Source organism: Myxocyprinus asiaticus, chromosome 24 (genome assembly GCF_019703515.2).
Source record: "Myxocyprinus asiaticus isolate MX2 ecotype Aquarium Trade chromosome 24, UBuf_Myxa_2, whole genome shotgun sequence".
Lineage (NCBI taxonomy): Eukaryota > Metazoa > Chordata > Actinopteri > Cypriniformes > Catostomidae > Myxocyprinus > Myxocyprinus asiaticus.
The window spans coordinates 15,249,049-15,267,689 of record NC_059367.1 but is presented as its reverse complement, the minus strand read 5'-3'; the positions used below and the strand labels follow the sequence as shown (position 1 = coordinate 15,267,689).

Genomic DNA, 18,641 nt, shown 5'->3' with positions numbered 1-18,641 from the left:
ACAGACCTGTTTGCTCGATAAGCAAATTGTAGGGGATCTAGAAAGGGTCCAGTGATGTTCTTCAGGTGGGCCAACACCAGTCTCTCAAATGATTTCATGACCACAGACGTCAGGGCGACAGGTCTGTAGTCATTAAGTCCTGTGATTTTTGGTTTCTTTGGGACAGGAATAATGATGGAGCGTTTGAAGCAGCATGGGACTTCACACTGCTCCAGTGATCTATTGAAGATCTGTGTGAAGATGGGGGCCAGCTGGTTAGCACAGGATCGAAGACACGCTGGTGAGACGCCATCTGGGCCTGAAGCCTTCCTCGTCTTTTGTTTCCAAAAGACCCGGCTCACATCATCTTCACAGATCTTAAGTGCAGGTTGAGTAGCAGGAGGGGAGGGGGGTTGCAGGAGGTGTTTGTGTGAAGTGGAGGTCAGAGTGGGTGTGGGATGTGAGATTGTGCCTTTCAAATCTGCAGTAGAACACATTCAGGTCGTCAGCCAGTTGTTGGTTCCGTACAGGGTTGGGGGTAGGAGTCCTGTAATTTCTGAGTTGTTTCATGCCACTCCACACTGATGCAGGGTTGTTAGCTGAAAACATGTTTTTCAGCTTCTCAGAGTATCTCCTTTTAGCCACTCTGATTTCCCTGTTACATTTACATTTTACATTTACGTTTATGCATTTGGCAGACGCTTTTATCCAAAGCGACTTATAGTGTACTTATTACAGGGACAATACCCCTGGAGCAACATGGAGTTAAGTGTGGCTGTGGGGATCGAACCGGCAACCTTCTGATTACCAGTTATGTGCTTTAGCCCACTACACCACCACCACCCCCCCCTGTTCAGTGTGTTACTGGCCTGATTGTACAAGACTTTATCCCCACCCCTGTAAGCATCCTCTTTGGCCTGACGAAGCTGCCTGAGCTCTGCTGTAAACCACGGTTTGTCATTGTTGAAGTTTTAATAAGTCCTAGTAGGAATGCACATATCCTCACAGAAACTGATATATGATGTAACAGTATCTGTGAGCTCATCCAGGTCTGTGGCTGTAGCCTCAAAAACACTCCAATCTGTGCAATCGAAGCAGGCTTGTAGTTCCCGCTCTGCTTCATTGGTCCATCTCTTTACAGTCCTTACTACTGGCTTGGTTGATTTTAATTTCTGCCTGTAGGTTGGAAGAAGATGAACCAGACAGTGATCAGAGAGTCCCAAAGCTGCTCTAGGGACAGAGCGATATGCATGCTTTATTGTTGTGTAACAATGATCCAGTATGTTCCTGTCTCTGGTGGGGCATGTGATATGCTGTTTGTATTTGGGCAATTCACGTGTGAGATTTGCTTTGTTAAAATCCCCAAGAATAATAATAAGTGAGTCTGGGTATTTTTGTTCCATGTCTGTGATCTGATCAGCCAGCTGATCCAGGCTTTAAAGCCCTTGATTATTTTTTACATTAACCCTTATGAAAATTCACCATAGTTTATTTTTTTATTTTTATAGTTTAACAGTGGTTAACAAGACCATGGTAACCCAAGGTAAAACAAAGAACATCTTCACTACCATGGTTAGATATAACATGATTTTTATAAAACCTGTACCTGTAACAAAACTTAGTTGCACCGGCGGGTAAACCGGTCGCAAAATGCGACCATTTAGTCGCAGTCTGGAGCCCTGTATGGATAATGAATAAACATTTAACTAAATAGTGCAAAAAAGTAAACGACAATTGTGTTGATGTCGGAGTTGCTATAAAAGTAAGAAAAGTAAGAAATTAGAAAGGCTCCAATACAGAGTGGCACGAAACCGCTTATGTGCATCCTGCACACAGAATGACATGCTTCAGTGTAACCGAAGTGCTTCAGGGCGATCCTCGCTGCACATTCAAAAGTGCACACTTTGAAAACCCCTCACTAGTCAGTTGTTAGATGACTTGATTAGTCGACCATACATCATATCATAGCTGTCTTGTTCGGTATACAACAATATCATATTAGCAGGATAGCTAGCTAGCTAGCGGCAACCTAGCCTTATTACTTATGACATATTAAATGACAGTGGGGGGGCCTGGGTAGCTCAGTGGTGAAATACGCTGGCTACCACACCTGGAGTTCACTAGTTCGAATCCCAGGGCATGCTGAGTGACTCCAGCCAGGTCTCCTAAGCAATCAAATTGGCCCGGTTGCTAGGGAGGGTAGAGCCACATGGGGAAACCTCCTCGTGGTCGCTATAATGTGGTTTGTTCTCGGTGGGGCGTGTGGTGAGTTGGCCTTGGTTGCCGCGGTGGATGGCGTGAAGCCTCCACACGCGCTATGTTTCCGTGGCAGCGCGCTTAATAAGCCACGTGATAAGATGCTCGGGTTTACGGTCTCGGATGCGGAGGCAACTGGGATTTGTCCTCCGCCACCCGGACTGAGGCGAATCACTACGCGACCACGAGGACTTAAAAAGCACATCCAAATTGTGAGAAAAATCCAAAAAATAAAAAAATAAAAAATTAAATGACAGCAGGGCTAGGTAGCCGCTAGCCAGCTAATACTTCCTAACTGATGGATTTAAGGGGGCATTCAGTAGTTCTCTAGCTAACTTTAGCATTGCTCTTCTTTATGTACTTTAAGTACCGATACCACAATGGTGTTAGACTCTGAACTTCCATCTATCGACATGGATCGGCACGATTGTCTCTGCTGCCCCCTCCAGCTCTGGAATATCATTTGCGTCTGTTGTGTTTGAGGTAATTTCTAAAGTTATTTATTACTACTATAATATAATTGCTTTGCCTAAAAACAAACATCAGAATTCAAGCGAACAGACTTCGACATTTAAGGACAGATTATTATTGTCCCTCATATCAATAATCTTTGGACACTGTCTACGTTTCACATTATTTCTAAAGACAGTTATTACCTTTATTGGAAAACTGCTTAGTGTAAAATAAACCTCAATTATCTAGCGATACAAAATGCCATGGTAAAGGAAAGATTAGAATTGTTTTGATCAAATTTAGCATGTCCATGAACACTGTATTTGGCAAACTTGTTTTGTTTCCAAGCAACCAAGGTCATGGTTTACACAAAATCCACAACAATTGCTGTGCCAAGCTACTTTGCACTAAACGAATGAAGACATGTGCCATTTCATAGAGGTTGAGGTAGATGTGCCCCCCTTACTATAGCTGTGATAACAAAGTAAAGAAAATTACACGTTGCTTTCCGGTTGCGTTTGTAAACACTGTCTACGTTTCACATTATTTCTAGAGACATTTATTCCCTTTATTGGAAAACTGCTTAGTGTAAAATAAACCTCAATTATCTAGCGATACAAAATGCCACGGTAAAGGAAAGATTAGAATTGTTTTTGATGATCAAATTTAGCATGTCCATGAACACTGTATTTGGCAAATTGTTTTGTTTCCAAGCAACCAAAGTCATGGTTTACACAAAATCCACAACAATCGCTGTGCCAAGCTACTTTGCACTAAACGAATGAAGACGTGTGCCATTTCATAGAGGTTGAAGTAGATGTGCCCCCCTTACTTATAGCTGTGATAACAAAGTAAAGAAAATTACACGTTGCTTTCCGGTTGCGTTTGTAAACACCGCTGAAAACTGTCCATTACTAACATATGGTGACTACACATGTAATTTTACAAAGTTCAAAGGAAACTTAAATGAGTTTTCTGTAAATTCCACTGATACTGTTGTAGAGAATGGTCTAAACAATGAATAATTCCTTACCTGTCCAACAGAAAAGAAACAACATCGGCATCACTACTCAGGTTTTTCTCCGTCATAAAATTTTTCATACTTGTGTATGCCATACCAAGGTTTACTCTAGTTTTTTGCCTTAGCCAGTCTTTCTGTCTTCTTGTTTCAGACCTTTTCGCTTCTTCGGCAGTACAGCTACTGAATCTCCTGTTGTCTCTGCTTCTAAAGCATGATAATAAATATGTTACATTATGTTCTTTTCGCTCTTCACATCACCAAACAACACTACCCTAAGCATAGCCAAGCGTATCTACATAGGCGGCAGCAAAATTGCTCAAAAGTTTATCATTGATATTGAGGGTTTTTTCTATAAATATCAAGATCGTTTCATAGCCCAGCCCTATTGTAAAGCACTTTTCTCAATAGTTGTTTCAAAGCAGCTTTATAACAAATCATGCTTTAATGTTAAATATGTACATATGCCAAATATGATCTAGTTTATTTCTAGTCATGTGTTCTTTGAGTAACTTCAATTATTCATTGTTTGGCTATGTTTAAAGTTGAAATTAATGATTCAATTGTAAGGATAATCTTTAGTTTATAGTCTTTAAAGTCCATCGCAGATACAGGGCAGTGGTCAGAGACACGTCCTTTGCTGTCAGTTGCATGATTTTCACCCGGTGGAGGATACCACGGACAATACCATGCATTGTTGGAGTGACCCAAGCCATATCTAGGGACCAAAATACACTAGGGCCAGTCATGGGTGCCTGCAGGATTTAATCTGAGGGTATGCTCAGAAATCTGCCTAATAAACCTTATATCTAGGGGGGTCTGGAGGCATGTTCCCCGGTGCGATTTTTGTTGTTGCAAAAAAACAACACCAAAGCGTTCAGTTCTGGTGAATTTGTGATAAGCATTTGTTTTATTTTCTCGAGTATGAGTAGCATTCATGTAACTATTGGCTAAAGCATTTCTTCCAGTAACCGTTCAGACAGATGCGTTTTTGCGCTAAAAAAGCTAAATGCACCACAACGAATAGAGCAGAATGCAGGTGTCTCGAGATACGTTTTTATCAGTTGAAGAAGTTCTTTTTAACTTGACACAGCATCTAAAAATGCAGCGCTCCCATGAGAGACTCTAAAAACAGTGAAATGTGATGCAGTTGTCAAAAGACATCTATCTAATGAATGTTTACATGGAAAACAATTGAAAAACAGCGTGAGCGGACGCAAAAACATGTTCAGTTTGAACAGCCCCTTGTTCACATGACACAGCACTAGCTGAAGTTTCTCAAAGTTACCTCTCAAAAAGATTGTTTCAGTTGATTGTAGGTAAATTTCCACTGTATCCAGCGCTGTTTGTTCTCTGTATTCGTAAATATCCCGATACTGTTTTACTGTGTGAGAAACCGCTCCAAATGATTCAGTGATAGCACTCTGAACGAATTGTACTGAATCACGAATCGATTCGGACCGTTTTGCAAGCTGTTTGGCCAATTCACTGAAAAGAACTGACTCAAAAGAATTATTCATTCACAAATTGGGCATTGCTAGTTCTTTTAAACAGCCAACAGAAATAAGGGACATATTTCATGATTAGTGAAATATTCTGAGTAAATATTTCTCAGGTCAGTTGGAGCGCTTGTGGTGCGCACAGTGCGTACGGCCGTACAGCTGCAGGCGCCACTGGGGCCAGTAATAGACCACCCAGAACAACCTAGCAACCACATAGCAATGTGCTAACAACCACTCAGAAACCTTTGCAACAGAATTGCAATGCCCTGGTAACCACCCACAACACAGACAAGTATGGCTGGGTAAAAATAAAAATGTTCCAATTAATGATTAAAATCCCAAGATCTGTCTTTTACTTTAAAGTTTACTTCAGTTTTGGTTTTGTTGATTTTAACTTTTATTTGATAGCAATTGAACTGCAAAGTTTGGGCCCTGTTGTTCATTTTTTAAATTAATCTTTTCGTAATGTAAGAAGTTAGAAGGTTCCCTATATAATTTACAGCATAAGCTGAGAGAGAATTTTTCATATGTATGCAAATTAGACATTGCAATTGAAATATAGCCAAATTAATCTGAAATGATTCAAATAAAATGGAAATCGTAATTGAATAAAATCCACAGCCATAGTACATGTGCCAAATATTATCTACTGTAGTTGTACCCTAGGAACCACATAGCAATGTGCTAACAACCACTCAGAAATCTTTGCTACCAACCACAACCAGACTGATCTCACCATGAATTCAGAAAGTGTAGGTTTACATTTCTTGAGCTAAACTCGGTCCGTCAGAGATGGCACTTGTCAGTCACTCGGTAGAATGGGGACAATGTCAGGGTACTGAAACAATTCTTTTTCCTGAAACATTCTTTTTCTTTGACCCTGACCTCTCTTCACCTTTATCTCTCTGTGTCTCTCCAAGTAGTAGTTCCGAGTAAAAGTATCTGAAACTTGTTTTAGTTCCTGCAGTGGGAAATGGCCTCTAGTCTCATTGCCGCATTTAACCTCATCTCTATGTCTCTTCCTCAAGGCCCCAATATTTCGTTTCTCTAGGTTCTGTATCGGATCATGTCCAGTCGACCGCCTGCCTTTCAAAGTATACTCTTTTGGCCTGAATACGAATGTGTATGACGCATATGCACTACGACTACTTTGGTTCAGTCAACGACAGGCGCATGCCTGAGGACTGTCCACTTGTTGAGAAATTTGGGCCACATGCTGAAAGTCCACGCAGAGTGTTCCGATCAGCAACATGGACAACCGAAGTATACTTTGGCCTTCAGTCCTTTTGGTCTACACTCCTGTCTTTCTCTCTTTGTTTCTTTTCTCATGGCTAGAGAGTTTCTTTCTTATACAGTGGTGCTATTATTTCAACATCTCTCCTCCAAACCACCACTCACCCACCCTGGTTAAGACATACAGAAGGAACAAAAGAGAGAGGACTTAGTCTTAAGATAACTGAGACAACTCTGAGCAGTTTTTACTGTGCATGTGTCTTGGCATAGCTTGGCGGGCTTGTCAGCCTGATGAACTCTTTAAACTGGGACGAGGGGTTGAAGGTACAGCCGTTCTGGATGAGTAAATATTATGGAGGGGGGCTGCTGTCCTGCTTGGTCGGTCACAGGCGGAGATGAATGGATGGGTCTCACTGGTTCCTCAGAGCTGAGATTTGATTTTTGTGCCGTCCTGTTGCAGCTGAGATTCGAAGGACTGGTGCTCTCCTTCCTATGTTTTTGCTCTCTCCTGATCAACCTGTTTTTCAAGGTGAGCGGATGCTAAGACAGCTCAAAGCCCTGCGGCTTCTTTGAGGGTGTATACTTATTGCATGTGTGTATTGATTATGTGTTTATTTGTAGTAGGCGTGTGATGTTATCTTGCTCTGCTTCATCTTCATGGACGTTCTTTAGAAAGTAGGCTATTAATTTTTTGTCCCCACACATCAGTAAATAATTTTTATTGTCAGAGGTTATTTTTAGGTAAGTTAAGACGTGTTCCTGGATCAGCATCTTTTGTTTGTCCTGGAACAACATTCCTGTCAGAGAATATTAGTCCTAACACAAAGCCATGAGCAACCTCTGAAATCAGAGGGAAATGATTGGTTGATAAGAATGGTTTACAAGCCCTTAACCCGAGCCCTACGCCTAAACCTAACCTATATTTTTACATATCCCTAAAATCTGATTGGTTGATAGGAATATTGTTCCAAGACTATTGATAAACCAGGAATGTGTCCTATTTGGCAAAATCACGTTCACTTTATTGGTTATGGTGCGTTTGTTTGAATGCCTTTAGATATGGTTAGGATTGATAGATCTGTTTGTAGGTTGAGCAGATATAATGCCCATTGAAAGTATTTCAGTGTTTGTGTCTGAAACTATTAGAGAGTGAAAGTGAGTAATGCAAATGTTGTCAGTAGTTAGGTTTAAGCAACCGCTTAAGCCTTGTCCTATTGACACAGTTTCACATCTGGACGATAAGCATCCCACTAATGTGACCTGTATTGAAACACACCAGAACATGCATATCCAGGCATTGATATAGGTGCATATACTTTATATACACGCACACAGCTTTAACAGAACATAGTCGTCAGCACTCTGTTTGCGTAAGAGAAAGTGTACCAGAAACAAGTGTCCAGATGTGTACCAGCTTCTTGTTTATGTCTCAGTTGTAAGTGGTGTGAACAGACTCTCTGGCTCTATTAGGTAACATGATGATGAATGAGTTAACTTTATTTTATTTATTTTTTCTGCCATGTTATTAAAGTTATTCAATGGAAAAAATGAAAATTCTCTCATCATTTACTCACTCTTATGCCATCCCAGATGTGTATGACTTTCTTTCTTCAAAAGAAGATTTTTAGAAGAATGTCTCAGCACTGTTGGTCCATACAATACAAGTGAATAGTGATCAGACATTTGTAGCTCCAAAAATCACATAAAGGAAACATAAAAGTTATCCATATGACTCCTGTGTTTACATCCATATCTTCAGAAGCGATGTGATGTGTGGGTGAGAAACAGAACAATATTTAAGTCCTTTTTTACTATAAAGCTCCACTTTCACTTTCAGATGTGAAAGTGAAACTAAGCAGGCACCACATGTGACTTTCAGATGTAAAAGTGAAAGTAGAGATTTAAGAGTAAAAAAGGACTTAAATATTTAACTGTTACTCAAACACACCTATCATATTGTTTCTGAAGATATAGATTTAACCACTGAAGTCATATGGATTACTATTATATTTCCTTTATGTGATTTTTGGAGGTACAAAGGTCTGATCACAATTCACTTGCATTGTTTGGACCAACAGAGCAGAGACATTCTTCTAAAAATCTTTGTTTGTGTTCAGCAGAAGAAAGAAAGTCATACACATCTGGGATGGCATGAGGGTGAGTAAATGATGACAGAATTTTCATTTTTTGTTGAACTATCCCTTTAATGATAGTCTCAAACTGTTTAAAAGAGCATGCTCCCTATCTACTATTGGTCGAACAAACAGATAGTTCCCAAATCCGCACCATTGGTTGAGCCAATGATGCCGTGTCAGGCTGATCGGAATGCTCAAATAAACTGAGCAATGTTTTATAGTGCCGCAGACTAAGTGTTTACACTTTTTGCTATTTCAGGGTATCAGCTAATGAATTGCTTACTTAAAGTTTCTTAACATATTAAACTGGCATAGAAGATGTGTAGTAATGTTGAAAAATGAACACATCTTTAACAATGGTAGGGTATAGGGAATGGAAAATGATGGAGAGAAGGGAGTGGGGCAAATTATGTGATTTGATCTGTCGCCTGCATGTACCACAGATCAATGTGTTAAGCATGTGTACTAAATGCTAGGCTGCGGTTCTGTCAAAATAATTGACTTTTCTCTCTTTGTCTGTCTTTGGGCTATAAATGTGCAGACCCAGACAGAATCAGCAGAATTTTTGGCATTTTCTGTGCTGATTCTATTGAATCTGATTTAAACGTAATGCTGAATTTGGCAGTTGTAGGTCTGGTAGTCTCGCCTAACAGTTAAAAGAGCCAATCACCTTTTGGACATTGCCTGTCAGTTTACTTGTGAATGCGCATTTGCATTAGTTGGACCGGCCTGAAAATAGCTTATTTATTTATTTATTTATTTTTGGCCTGATTTGAACTAAAAAAGCACAATTAATTATAAAATTGTTGTCAAATTTAATTGCTGATTTGAAATATGTTTTTGAACGCAATCTCTTGATCAACCATTTTGGAGATTTTTGTCTTTCCCCATTCAAGTAAATTGGAGCTGTACTCATATCCATAGAAATAGCTGCCTGGAGGCATTACGAACATGGCCACCAAGTGACCTGACTCGCATTAAAGGGACTTTGACTAAGCAGAGAGTACTACACTCTAATTGGTAATATTGTAATTAGCTGACAGCATTTCGAAAGTAGGAAAAATATTTAATATATGGCACACGAGGCAGAGGATACCTCAGGTACCTCTCCTTCCAGACCTAAGATGGTCCTCTTTTGTAAGTCGCTTTGGATAAAAGCATCTGCCAAATGAATAAATGTAAATGTAAATGTCTAAAACCTAATATTCACTCATCTAAAACTCCTACTGGGGCCAATTATACTTACACAGGGCTTTATGGGATGGAACACCAAACCTCAGCAGCCTTGAGAGGTAGATATTGTTTACTCAAGACTAGTAAGCAGAGAGCGGTCGGGCTTGTGGGTGCACACATACACACTTTCACACACTTTTCTCTCGCCTGTACACCTGGTGCTTTGTCCTGTGCCCTGTGCTGTTAAAGCCAGAGGTTTATCTGTAAACACTGTCCCTCCTGACGACTTCAAACGAGGAAAGAGACGAGGAGGAAGAGTAGCTAGCGCTTTTGATGCTTCTCTCCTCTGCTTGTCCTCTCTCATTTTCTCACCCTCTTTTCTGCCTCCGTTTGTGTGTGAGGCAGTGAAACTTGGGTCATCAGGCCGTGTGTGTATTGTATGTAGTGAGATCTGATAGTTAGTTTTATTTGTTTTGTTTATACAATAATAGCTTAATTATTATACTACCACAATAAAAACATATGCATCACATTCAGAGCCATGGCCTTGTGTTCAATGCGAGTACTATATTGAGTATATTAATAGTATATTGAGTTATCATGCACATGGGAGACCAAGGTTTGAGTCAAGCTCGGGCCATGTTCCCCATCCTGGTCCCTTCTCTCACACCCCTTTGATTTCCTGTCTCTTTACTACTATGTCTATGAATAAAAAAATGGCAAAATGCCCCCCAAAAATAAAAAAAATAAAAATGCATTATATTTAAATAGTAATAATAATAATTGTGCTTAATATACAACATGTCGAGCATTTCTCTCACAAAACGACTTAATACATATGGTACAAAGTTTTCCTGAAATTTCGCTCCGGCGAGCTGTTACAAACTACCGAAACAAACTCAAAAACACCTTTTTGTTAATCCAGATTAAGTTACACCCATTCGTTCTTTGATTTCGTAGGAAGTATGCAGAGGCATTTAAAGGGATAGTTCACCCAAGAATGAAAATTTTGTCATTATTTACTCACACTCTTGTTGTTCCAAACCCATGACTTTCTTACGTGGAACACAAAAGGAATTAAGCTGTGTCACCATTTACTTTCATCGTATGGAAAGAAAGATGCAATGAAAACGAATGGTGCTTAAAGCTAACATTCTGCCAAACATCTAATTTTGTGTTCCAAAGAAGGAAAAAAAGAAAAGTACAGGTTGGGAAAACATCAAGAGGGTGAGTAAATGTTGACAGAATTGTATTTAATTAAATTATTATTATTTTTATTTTTTTGGTGATCCATCACTTTAAAGAACCGAATAAGTAAAAAGGTGTGAATCTTGGAAAAAGAAAAATCAGATTTTTTGTTCTAAGCTACGTATTATTGGTCTATCGCTAATTTTGAATGTGTTTTGTCTCTGTGTCTTATGTCAGTTTTGGACCTGGTTCAATTCAGAGATACACATGTTCTAAATGTCATTCGTAAGTAAAGAAAAAAAAAAGAGTAATCTGTAAAACATGTCTGGATCTGTTTAGGCTCAACTCAAATGTGTTTTCTTTTCCTGGTGTCATTAGTGATCGGTAGTATGTAACAGCTACCCATTAGAGAGGATAATGGTACTAACTGTGTGTCCGGTCTGACAGGATGACTTTAAACATGTGCACTGTCAGCCTCGTTGTTGAAAATGTTCTCTGTCTCTTTATCTCTCTGTCAGATGAGATGGTAAGAGGGAGGAAGGAGTGAGGCCATGGGCTGCACCTCAGCTAAGCAGGTGTCGGCTGTGCCCACTGACGAAGAGGGCCGGGGCAAAGCCTACAGCAATGGAGACCTCTTCACTGGTCAGTCTCAAACACACACTACAAAATTTATAGCAAACAACATTCAAGCAACTCCCTAAGACTGGCCCTCTTTCATTAGCTTAGCTGACAGTAATATCTAGAGCAGAAAACATGGCAATGTTAACTGCTTTGTGTTATCTCTCACTCTGTAAAATGTCCTTAGCCAAAATTACTAAATAACCAAAAGCTTGACAGTAAGACAGAGCTCCAGTTTGGGACATACTGCCACATCACAACATTACATCTTTATACCACAAGCCCCTTGTTCATTGAGTATTGTTTGTTACCTAGAAGCGTTAGCATCTAGCTAAATACCTTTACATTCATAAAGAAAAATTAACTTCAATATTCAGATATTTTAACAACTGTGGTGGCAGCTTCGGCCTTGCATTCTTTTGAAATTGTCTTTAACTGTTGAAATTGAAGTTGAAATTGAACCGTCACAATCTCTGTCACAAAGTTCCGTTGTGCAAGAGTTTTTGGGAAACATTAGCCATATTAGCATGAATCCACACTTTTCCACATTCCACTGGAAAATCCAGAGTATGTAATATATTTTTGTGCATATTATGATTTGGGATGCACTAATTCTTATCGCGCATACTATTTAGGACAGATGGTATGCAAATTTGGACGCAGGTATCGAGTATCACAACGTTTTCTTCTTTCTACTGTTCTAGAAATGTTGCTCAGTGTTGTCTCAATTAAAACGTTAGTCAGTACTTTACAAAGGGCATTTGAAATTGATTACTGTAGAGCTGTGTCCCTAATGACACACTGTACACTGTGCACTTACACTATGCACTCGGCCATCTAGTGCATGAATTTTCAAAGGGTAGAATCTTCTCAAATTAAACATGTTTTTTTACTACACAGAAACATTTGCTGTTTTCAACTGAAGGAATTGACGTTTTGATCATATAAGCCAGATGTTTGTTGCAGCTAAGAAAGATGTCTTTGATTTTGAACATCAGTGGCACAGAGATTGGCATTTAGCAATCATTCAAGCCAGTTTGTGCTAAACTTTAAGCAGGACAAAAACATGTCAGCGGTTAGACAGCCAGTTAAACTTGTTAATTTATGTCTGAGCAGTGAACGTTTTACAATGTTTTGGGAAGTTGATTACATTCTGGGAATTCTTGGATGCGTCCTTATGGGGACTAATACTGACGTGTTTGCCCTGTGTAAAGACTGTCAGCCACATCTGTGACAACAAGCCTGAGTGTGCTTGAGAGGAAAATCTTATCAGCTGGAGTGAGTGAGTCATGCCTGTGAGTGTGTGTTGTGTGAGTTTTGTGTGATTGTGTAAGGTTGTTAATATGTTTTAAAGGGTTTAGATAACAGTGTTCCTTAGCAAGCGACCTGTGCCTGTGAGAGAGTGACAGAGATTATAAGAGATTAAGAATTAGGGGCAAAACAGCAGAAAATCCACACCGGAAGACCAGCCACAGTCTCCCACCCTCTTTCTCGCTCTCTCTTTCTCCTTCTTCCTGCCATGTTCTCCTCTGTGTCTCTAAGGATTCCGAGCGTGTGAGATGGTGGGTAACAGTCTGAGAACTAAAGAGAGAGTGAGTGACGTGGGATCACAAACTCCCCTTTTTCCTCCTCTGACATTTATCCCTCCCTCTGCATATCTGTCGTTCTTCTCAAGGCCACACTTTCCTTGTTTCCTTCCTTTCTTTGGGTTGGGCTGTCTCTTTTCCACTTCTGTCTACTTTCCGTCCCTCCCCATTACCCAAACTATTTTATGAGTCTCTTTTTTTCAGTTTCACTCCCTACTTTTTCAAACAGTGTTTTGAACCTTTTCACAATTTTCTCTGGATATGTTTGGAATAGCATACTACCATACTACTCTTACTATTTCTGCATGTTTGGTATGCATACTATACATATTATATGTCAAGTCATTTTTATTTGTATAGCGCCTTTCACAACACACATCGTTTCAAAGCAGCTTTACAGAAAATCATGCATTAACAGAAAATGAAACTGTAATATCAATAATGTCTTATAATTAATCTATAATCATTGTGTAGTTTGATAAAATACGATTGTGAATTGTGTTTAAAAGTATATAATTAAATAGTAATTGTATTTAGAAACCCAGTGAGCAAGCCGAAGGCGACTGTGGCAAGGATCACAAAACTCCATAAGATGTTGGTTAATGGAGAAAAATAACCTTGGGAGAAACCAGGCTTACTGTGGGGCCAGTTCCCCTCTGGCTAACATCATGAATATGATGCCAATATTACTTAATTATGTATAGTGCAAGACATGGTTTAAAACTATTAAACTAAGTAAGTGTTAAGGGTCAGTGTTTAAACAAAGATTTTGTAAGAACTGTAAGATTAATGACTAATGTCTTGGAAGTTCATCGTTGATTAACTGCAGAAGTTCACATAGATGCATTGTCCTTTGTTAGTTGACTGATGAAGGCTTTTCTTGGCAATTAATTGATAGTATATGTATTCCATTATAAGAGTGTAGTCCATCATTAGACCGAGGTGATGCAGGCAGACATCAGTGAGGTGCATCGTAGTTCAATCAGCCGGTAATTTCGGTGAGGTCTATCCAAAGTCCAAGGTTCAGGCAGTGGCATATGATGTATCCCATGTCCTATGGTTGGAGTTGGCATCACTTCATCCTTTGAAGTCCACCGTAATAGACTGAAGTGATGTTTGCCTGGCAGCGGCTGCATTTAGTCGTCATCACTCAGAAACACGTAGCAGTGGAGTCCAACATGAAGCAGGAATGGAGCTGGATCCAGCCGGTTCTGGTGACCTCAGGATAGGAGTCGTGAGGTTGAGACAGGGATACAAATAGAATAATTTTAGCATAGATGCCATTCAATTTATTGCAGAGTTATATATCATGATCAATGTTTCTGGTTCCGGCAGAACTAACTAAAACAACCTAATTGTGAGTTGAAGGATAAATTAAGTGTATGCTTGGCTAAATAGATGAGTTTTAAGTCTATAGCTAGACTTAAACTGAGTGAGTGTGTCTGCATCACGAACAGTGTTAGGGAGACTATTCCATAGTTTAGGAGCCAAATATGAAAAGGATCTACCTCCTTTTGTGGATTTTTATATTCTAGGATCTATTAACAGGCCAGAATTTTGTGATCGTAATGAACGTGATGGAATATAGCATGGTATAAGGTCACTTGAGTACTGCGGAGCTAGACCATTCAAAACTTTGTACGTAGTTAACAGAATTTTAAAATGAATACGAAATTTAACAGGTAGCCTATGTAACGACGATAAAATGGGGCTAATATGATAATAATTCTTGGTTCTAGTCAGCACTCTTGCTGCTGCATTTTGAACCAATTTAAGTTTATTTATTGATCTTGCTGGACATCCTCCCAGTAATGCATTACAATAATCTAGTCTTGAGGTCATGAACGCATGAATTAGTTTTTCGCCATCAGCAACAGAGAGCATGTGTTGTAATTTAGCAATATTTCTTAGGTGGAAGAATGCTGTTCTACAAACATTGGTAATTTGATATTCAAAGGACAGATTGGTATAAAATATAACACCTAAGTTCTTCGCTGTTGAAGACGATGTAACAGTACATCCACCGAGAGTCAAATTATATATTAGCGGCTTGTTTTTAGAGGTTTTTGGTCCAATAATTAGTACCTCTGTTTTGTCGGAATTGAGTAAAAGGAACTTTCTGGCCATCCAATCTTTGATTTCATTGATACACTCTGCTAATTTGGAGAATTGTGAAATTTTGTCAGGTTTTGAATAAATATAAAGTTGGGTATCGTCGGCATAACAGTGGAAACTTATTCCACGATTTCTGATAATATCTCCCAGGGGAAGCATATATAAGGAGAGGCCCTAAAACTGATCCCTGTGGCACTCCATACTTAACTTTTGTTTGGTTTGACAATTCCTCATTTACATAGACAAAGTGGTAGCAGTCTGCTAAATAGGACCTAAACCATGCTAATGCAAGTCCACAAATGCCATAATTCTCTAGCCTATTCAAGAGAATGTCGTGATCTATCGTGTCGAAGGCAGCACTAAGATCTAAAAGCACTAGAAGTGAAATGCAGCCGCAATCAGATAATAAGAGCAAGTCATTTGTAACTCTGATTAGTACAGTCTCTGTACTGTGATGGGGCCTAAATCCTGACTGAAATTGTTCATATATACTATTTCTCTGTAGAAATTAACATAGTTAGGAGGACACAACCTCTTCTAGCATTTTTGACATAAATGGGAGATTGATTTGAAATCGGTCTATAATTAGCCAGTTCTCCAGGATCAAGTTGTGGCTTCTTAATACAGTGCATCCGGAAAGTATTCACAGCGCTTCACTTTTTCCACATTTTGTTATGTTACAGCCTTATTCCAAAATGGATTAAATTCATTATTTCCCTCAAAATTCTACAAACAATACCCCATAATGACAACGTGAAAGAAGTTTGTTTGAAATCTTCGCAAATTTATTAAAAATAAAAAACGAAAAAAAATCACATGTACATAAGTATTCACAGCCTTTGCTCAATACTTTGTTGAAGCACCTTTGGCACCAATTACAGCCTCAAGTCTTTTTGAGTATGATGCTACAAGCTTGGCACACCTATTTTTGGGCAGTTTCTCCCATTCTTCTTTGCAGGACCTCTCAAGCTCCATCAGGTTGGATGGGGAGCATCGGTGCACAGCCATTTTCAGATCTCTCCAGAGATGTTCAATCGGGTTCAAGTCTGGGCTCTGGCTGGGCCACTCAAGGACATTCACAGAGTTGTCCCAGAGGCACTCCTTTGTTATCTTGGCTGTGTGCTTAGGGTCATTGTCCTGTTGAAAGATGAACCTTCACAGTCTGAGGTCCAGAGTGCTCTGGAGCAGGTTTTCATCAAGGATGTCTCTGTACATTGCTGCATTCATCTTTCCCTCGATCCTAACTAGTCTCCCAGTTCCTGCCGCTGAAAAACATCCCCACAGCATGATGCTGCTACCACCATGCTTCACTGTAGGGATGGTATTGGCCAGGTGATGAGCGGTGCCTGGTTTCCTCCAGACATGATGCTTGTCATTCAGGCCAAAGAGTTCAATCTTTGTTTCTCATGGTCTGAGAGTCCTTCAGGTGCCTTTTGGCAAACTCCAGGTGGGCTGTCATGTGCCTTTTACTGAGAAGTGGCTTCCGTCTGGCCACTCTACCATACAGGCCTTATTGGTGGAGTGCTGCAGAGATGGTTGTTCTTCTGGAAGGTTCTCCTCTCTCCACAGAGAAATGCTGGAGCTCTGTCAGAGTGACCATCGGGTTCTTGGTCACCTCCCTGACTAAGGCCCTTCTCCCCCGATCGCTCAGTTTGGCCGGACGGCCAGCTCTAGGAAGAGTCCTGGTGGTTCCAAACTTCTTCCATTACGGATGATGGAGGCCACTGTGTTCATTGGGACCTTCAATGCTGCAGAAATTTTTCTGTACCCTTCTCCAGATCTGTGCCTCGATACAATCCTGTCTCAGAGATCTACAGACAATTCTTGGACTTCATGGCTTGGTTTGTGCTCTGACATGCACTGTTAACTGTGTGACCTTATATAGACAGGTGTGTGCCTTTCCAAATCATGTCCAATCAACTGAATTTACCACAGGTGGACTCCAATCAAGTTGTAGAAACACCTCAAGTATGATCAGTGGAAACAGGAAGCACCTGAGCTCAAATTTGAGTGTCAAATGCAAAGGCTGTGAATACTTATGTACATTTGATTTTTTTCGTTTTTTATTTTTAATACATTTGCAAAGATTTCAAACAAACTTCTTTCACATTGTCATTATGGGGTATTGTTTGTAGAATTTTGAGGAAAATAATTAATCCATTTTGGAATAAGGCTGTAACATAACAAAATGTGGAAAAAGTGAAGCGTTGTGAATACTTTCCGGATGCACTGTAAGTGGTTTGATAACTGCCATTTTAAAGTTTCTTGGGACATGTCCTAGGATAGCGAGTTAATAATATTAAGAAGAGGTTCTGAGATTACAGGGAATACCTCTTTTAAGAGCTTAGTTAATTAGAGCTTAGCTAATTAATTAATTAGTTGGAATTGGATCTAACATACATGTTGTGGCTTTTGATGTTTCGAAAAGTTTTGTTAGCTCTTCATGACCTATGACAGTGAAGGATTGAAGTTGCACATGAAGAACATTATGAGACACTGTTTTCTGAGGTACTGTGACAGATGATTGCATAATTCCAATTTTATTTGAAATTATTTCAATTTTATCAGTAAAGAAATTCATGAAGTCATTACTGTTGTGCTGCGATGGAATATTTGGTTCTGTTGAGGCTTTATTCCTAACAAATTTAGCCACAGTACTGAATAAACACCTAGGATTATTGTGGTTATTTTCTATGAGTTTGCTAAAATATGCTGACCTGGCAGCTTTTAGTGCCTGTCTGTAGCTACAGACACTATCCTTCCATGCACCGTGAAATACCTCTAATTTTGTATTCTTCCATTTGCGCTCCATTTTCTGAGCTGCTCTCTTGAGAGCATGAGTGTGATCATTGTACCATGGTTCGGGGCTTTTTTCTTTAATTTTCTTTAATCGAAGGGGGGCGACACTATCAAGAGTGCTAGAGAAGACTGTATTTATATTTTCTGTTATTTCATCAAGTTCTTCTAGACTTTTGGGCTTATTGAGTGTATGAGATAGATCTGGAAGATTATTAGTGAAGCTATCTTTAGTGGTCGAAAGAATAGTTCTACCTGAACGATAGCATGGTGTAGATTGAGTAACATTAGCTGATCGCAGCATACAAGATACGAGGTATGATCTGAGATGTCATTGCACTGCGGAAGAATTTCTATAGTATCAACATCAAGTCCATATGACAGAATTAAATCTAGCGTATGCTTATGGAGATGAGTTGGTCCTGTCACATTTTGTCTGACTCCAAGAGAGTTGAGAATATCGATAAATGCTAATCCCAATGTGTCATTTTTATGATCTATGTGAATGTTGAAGTCACCAACAATTAAAGCTCTATCTACAGTAACTACAAGATCTGTTTAATAATTAGCAAATTCACCAAGGAAATCA

The 18,641-nt window shown here is 39.5% G+C and overlaps 1 protein-coding gene across 1 annotated transcript in view; it reads left to right on the top strand.

The window, feature by feature from the left end:
* LOC127415249 (uncharacterized protein C1orf21 homolog) overlaps positions 1–18,641 on the top strand; it is a 54,492-nt gene that overhangs the window by 14,419 nt on the left and 21,432 nt on the right. The window contains exon 2 of the mRNA XM_051653919.1: positions 11,456–11,579. Coding sequence (XP_051509879.1) covers positions 11,489–11,579 — 91 coding nt within the window. The 5' untranslated portion in view covers positions 11,456–11,488. The remainder of the gene's footprint in view (positions 1–11,455; positions 11,580–18,641) is intronic.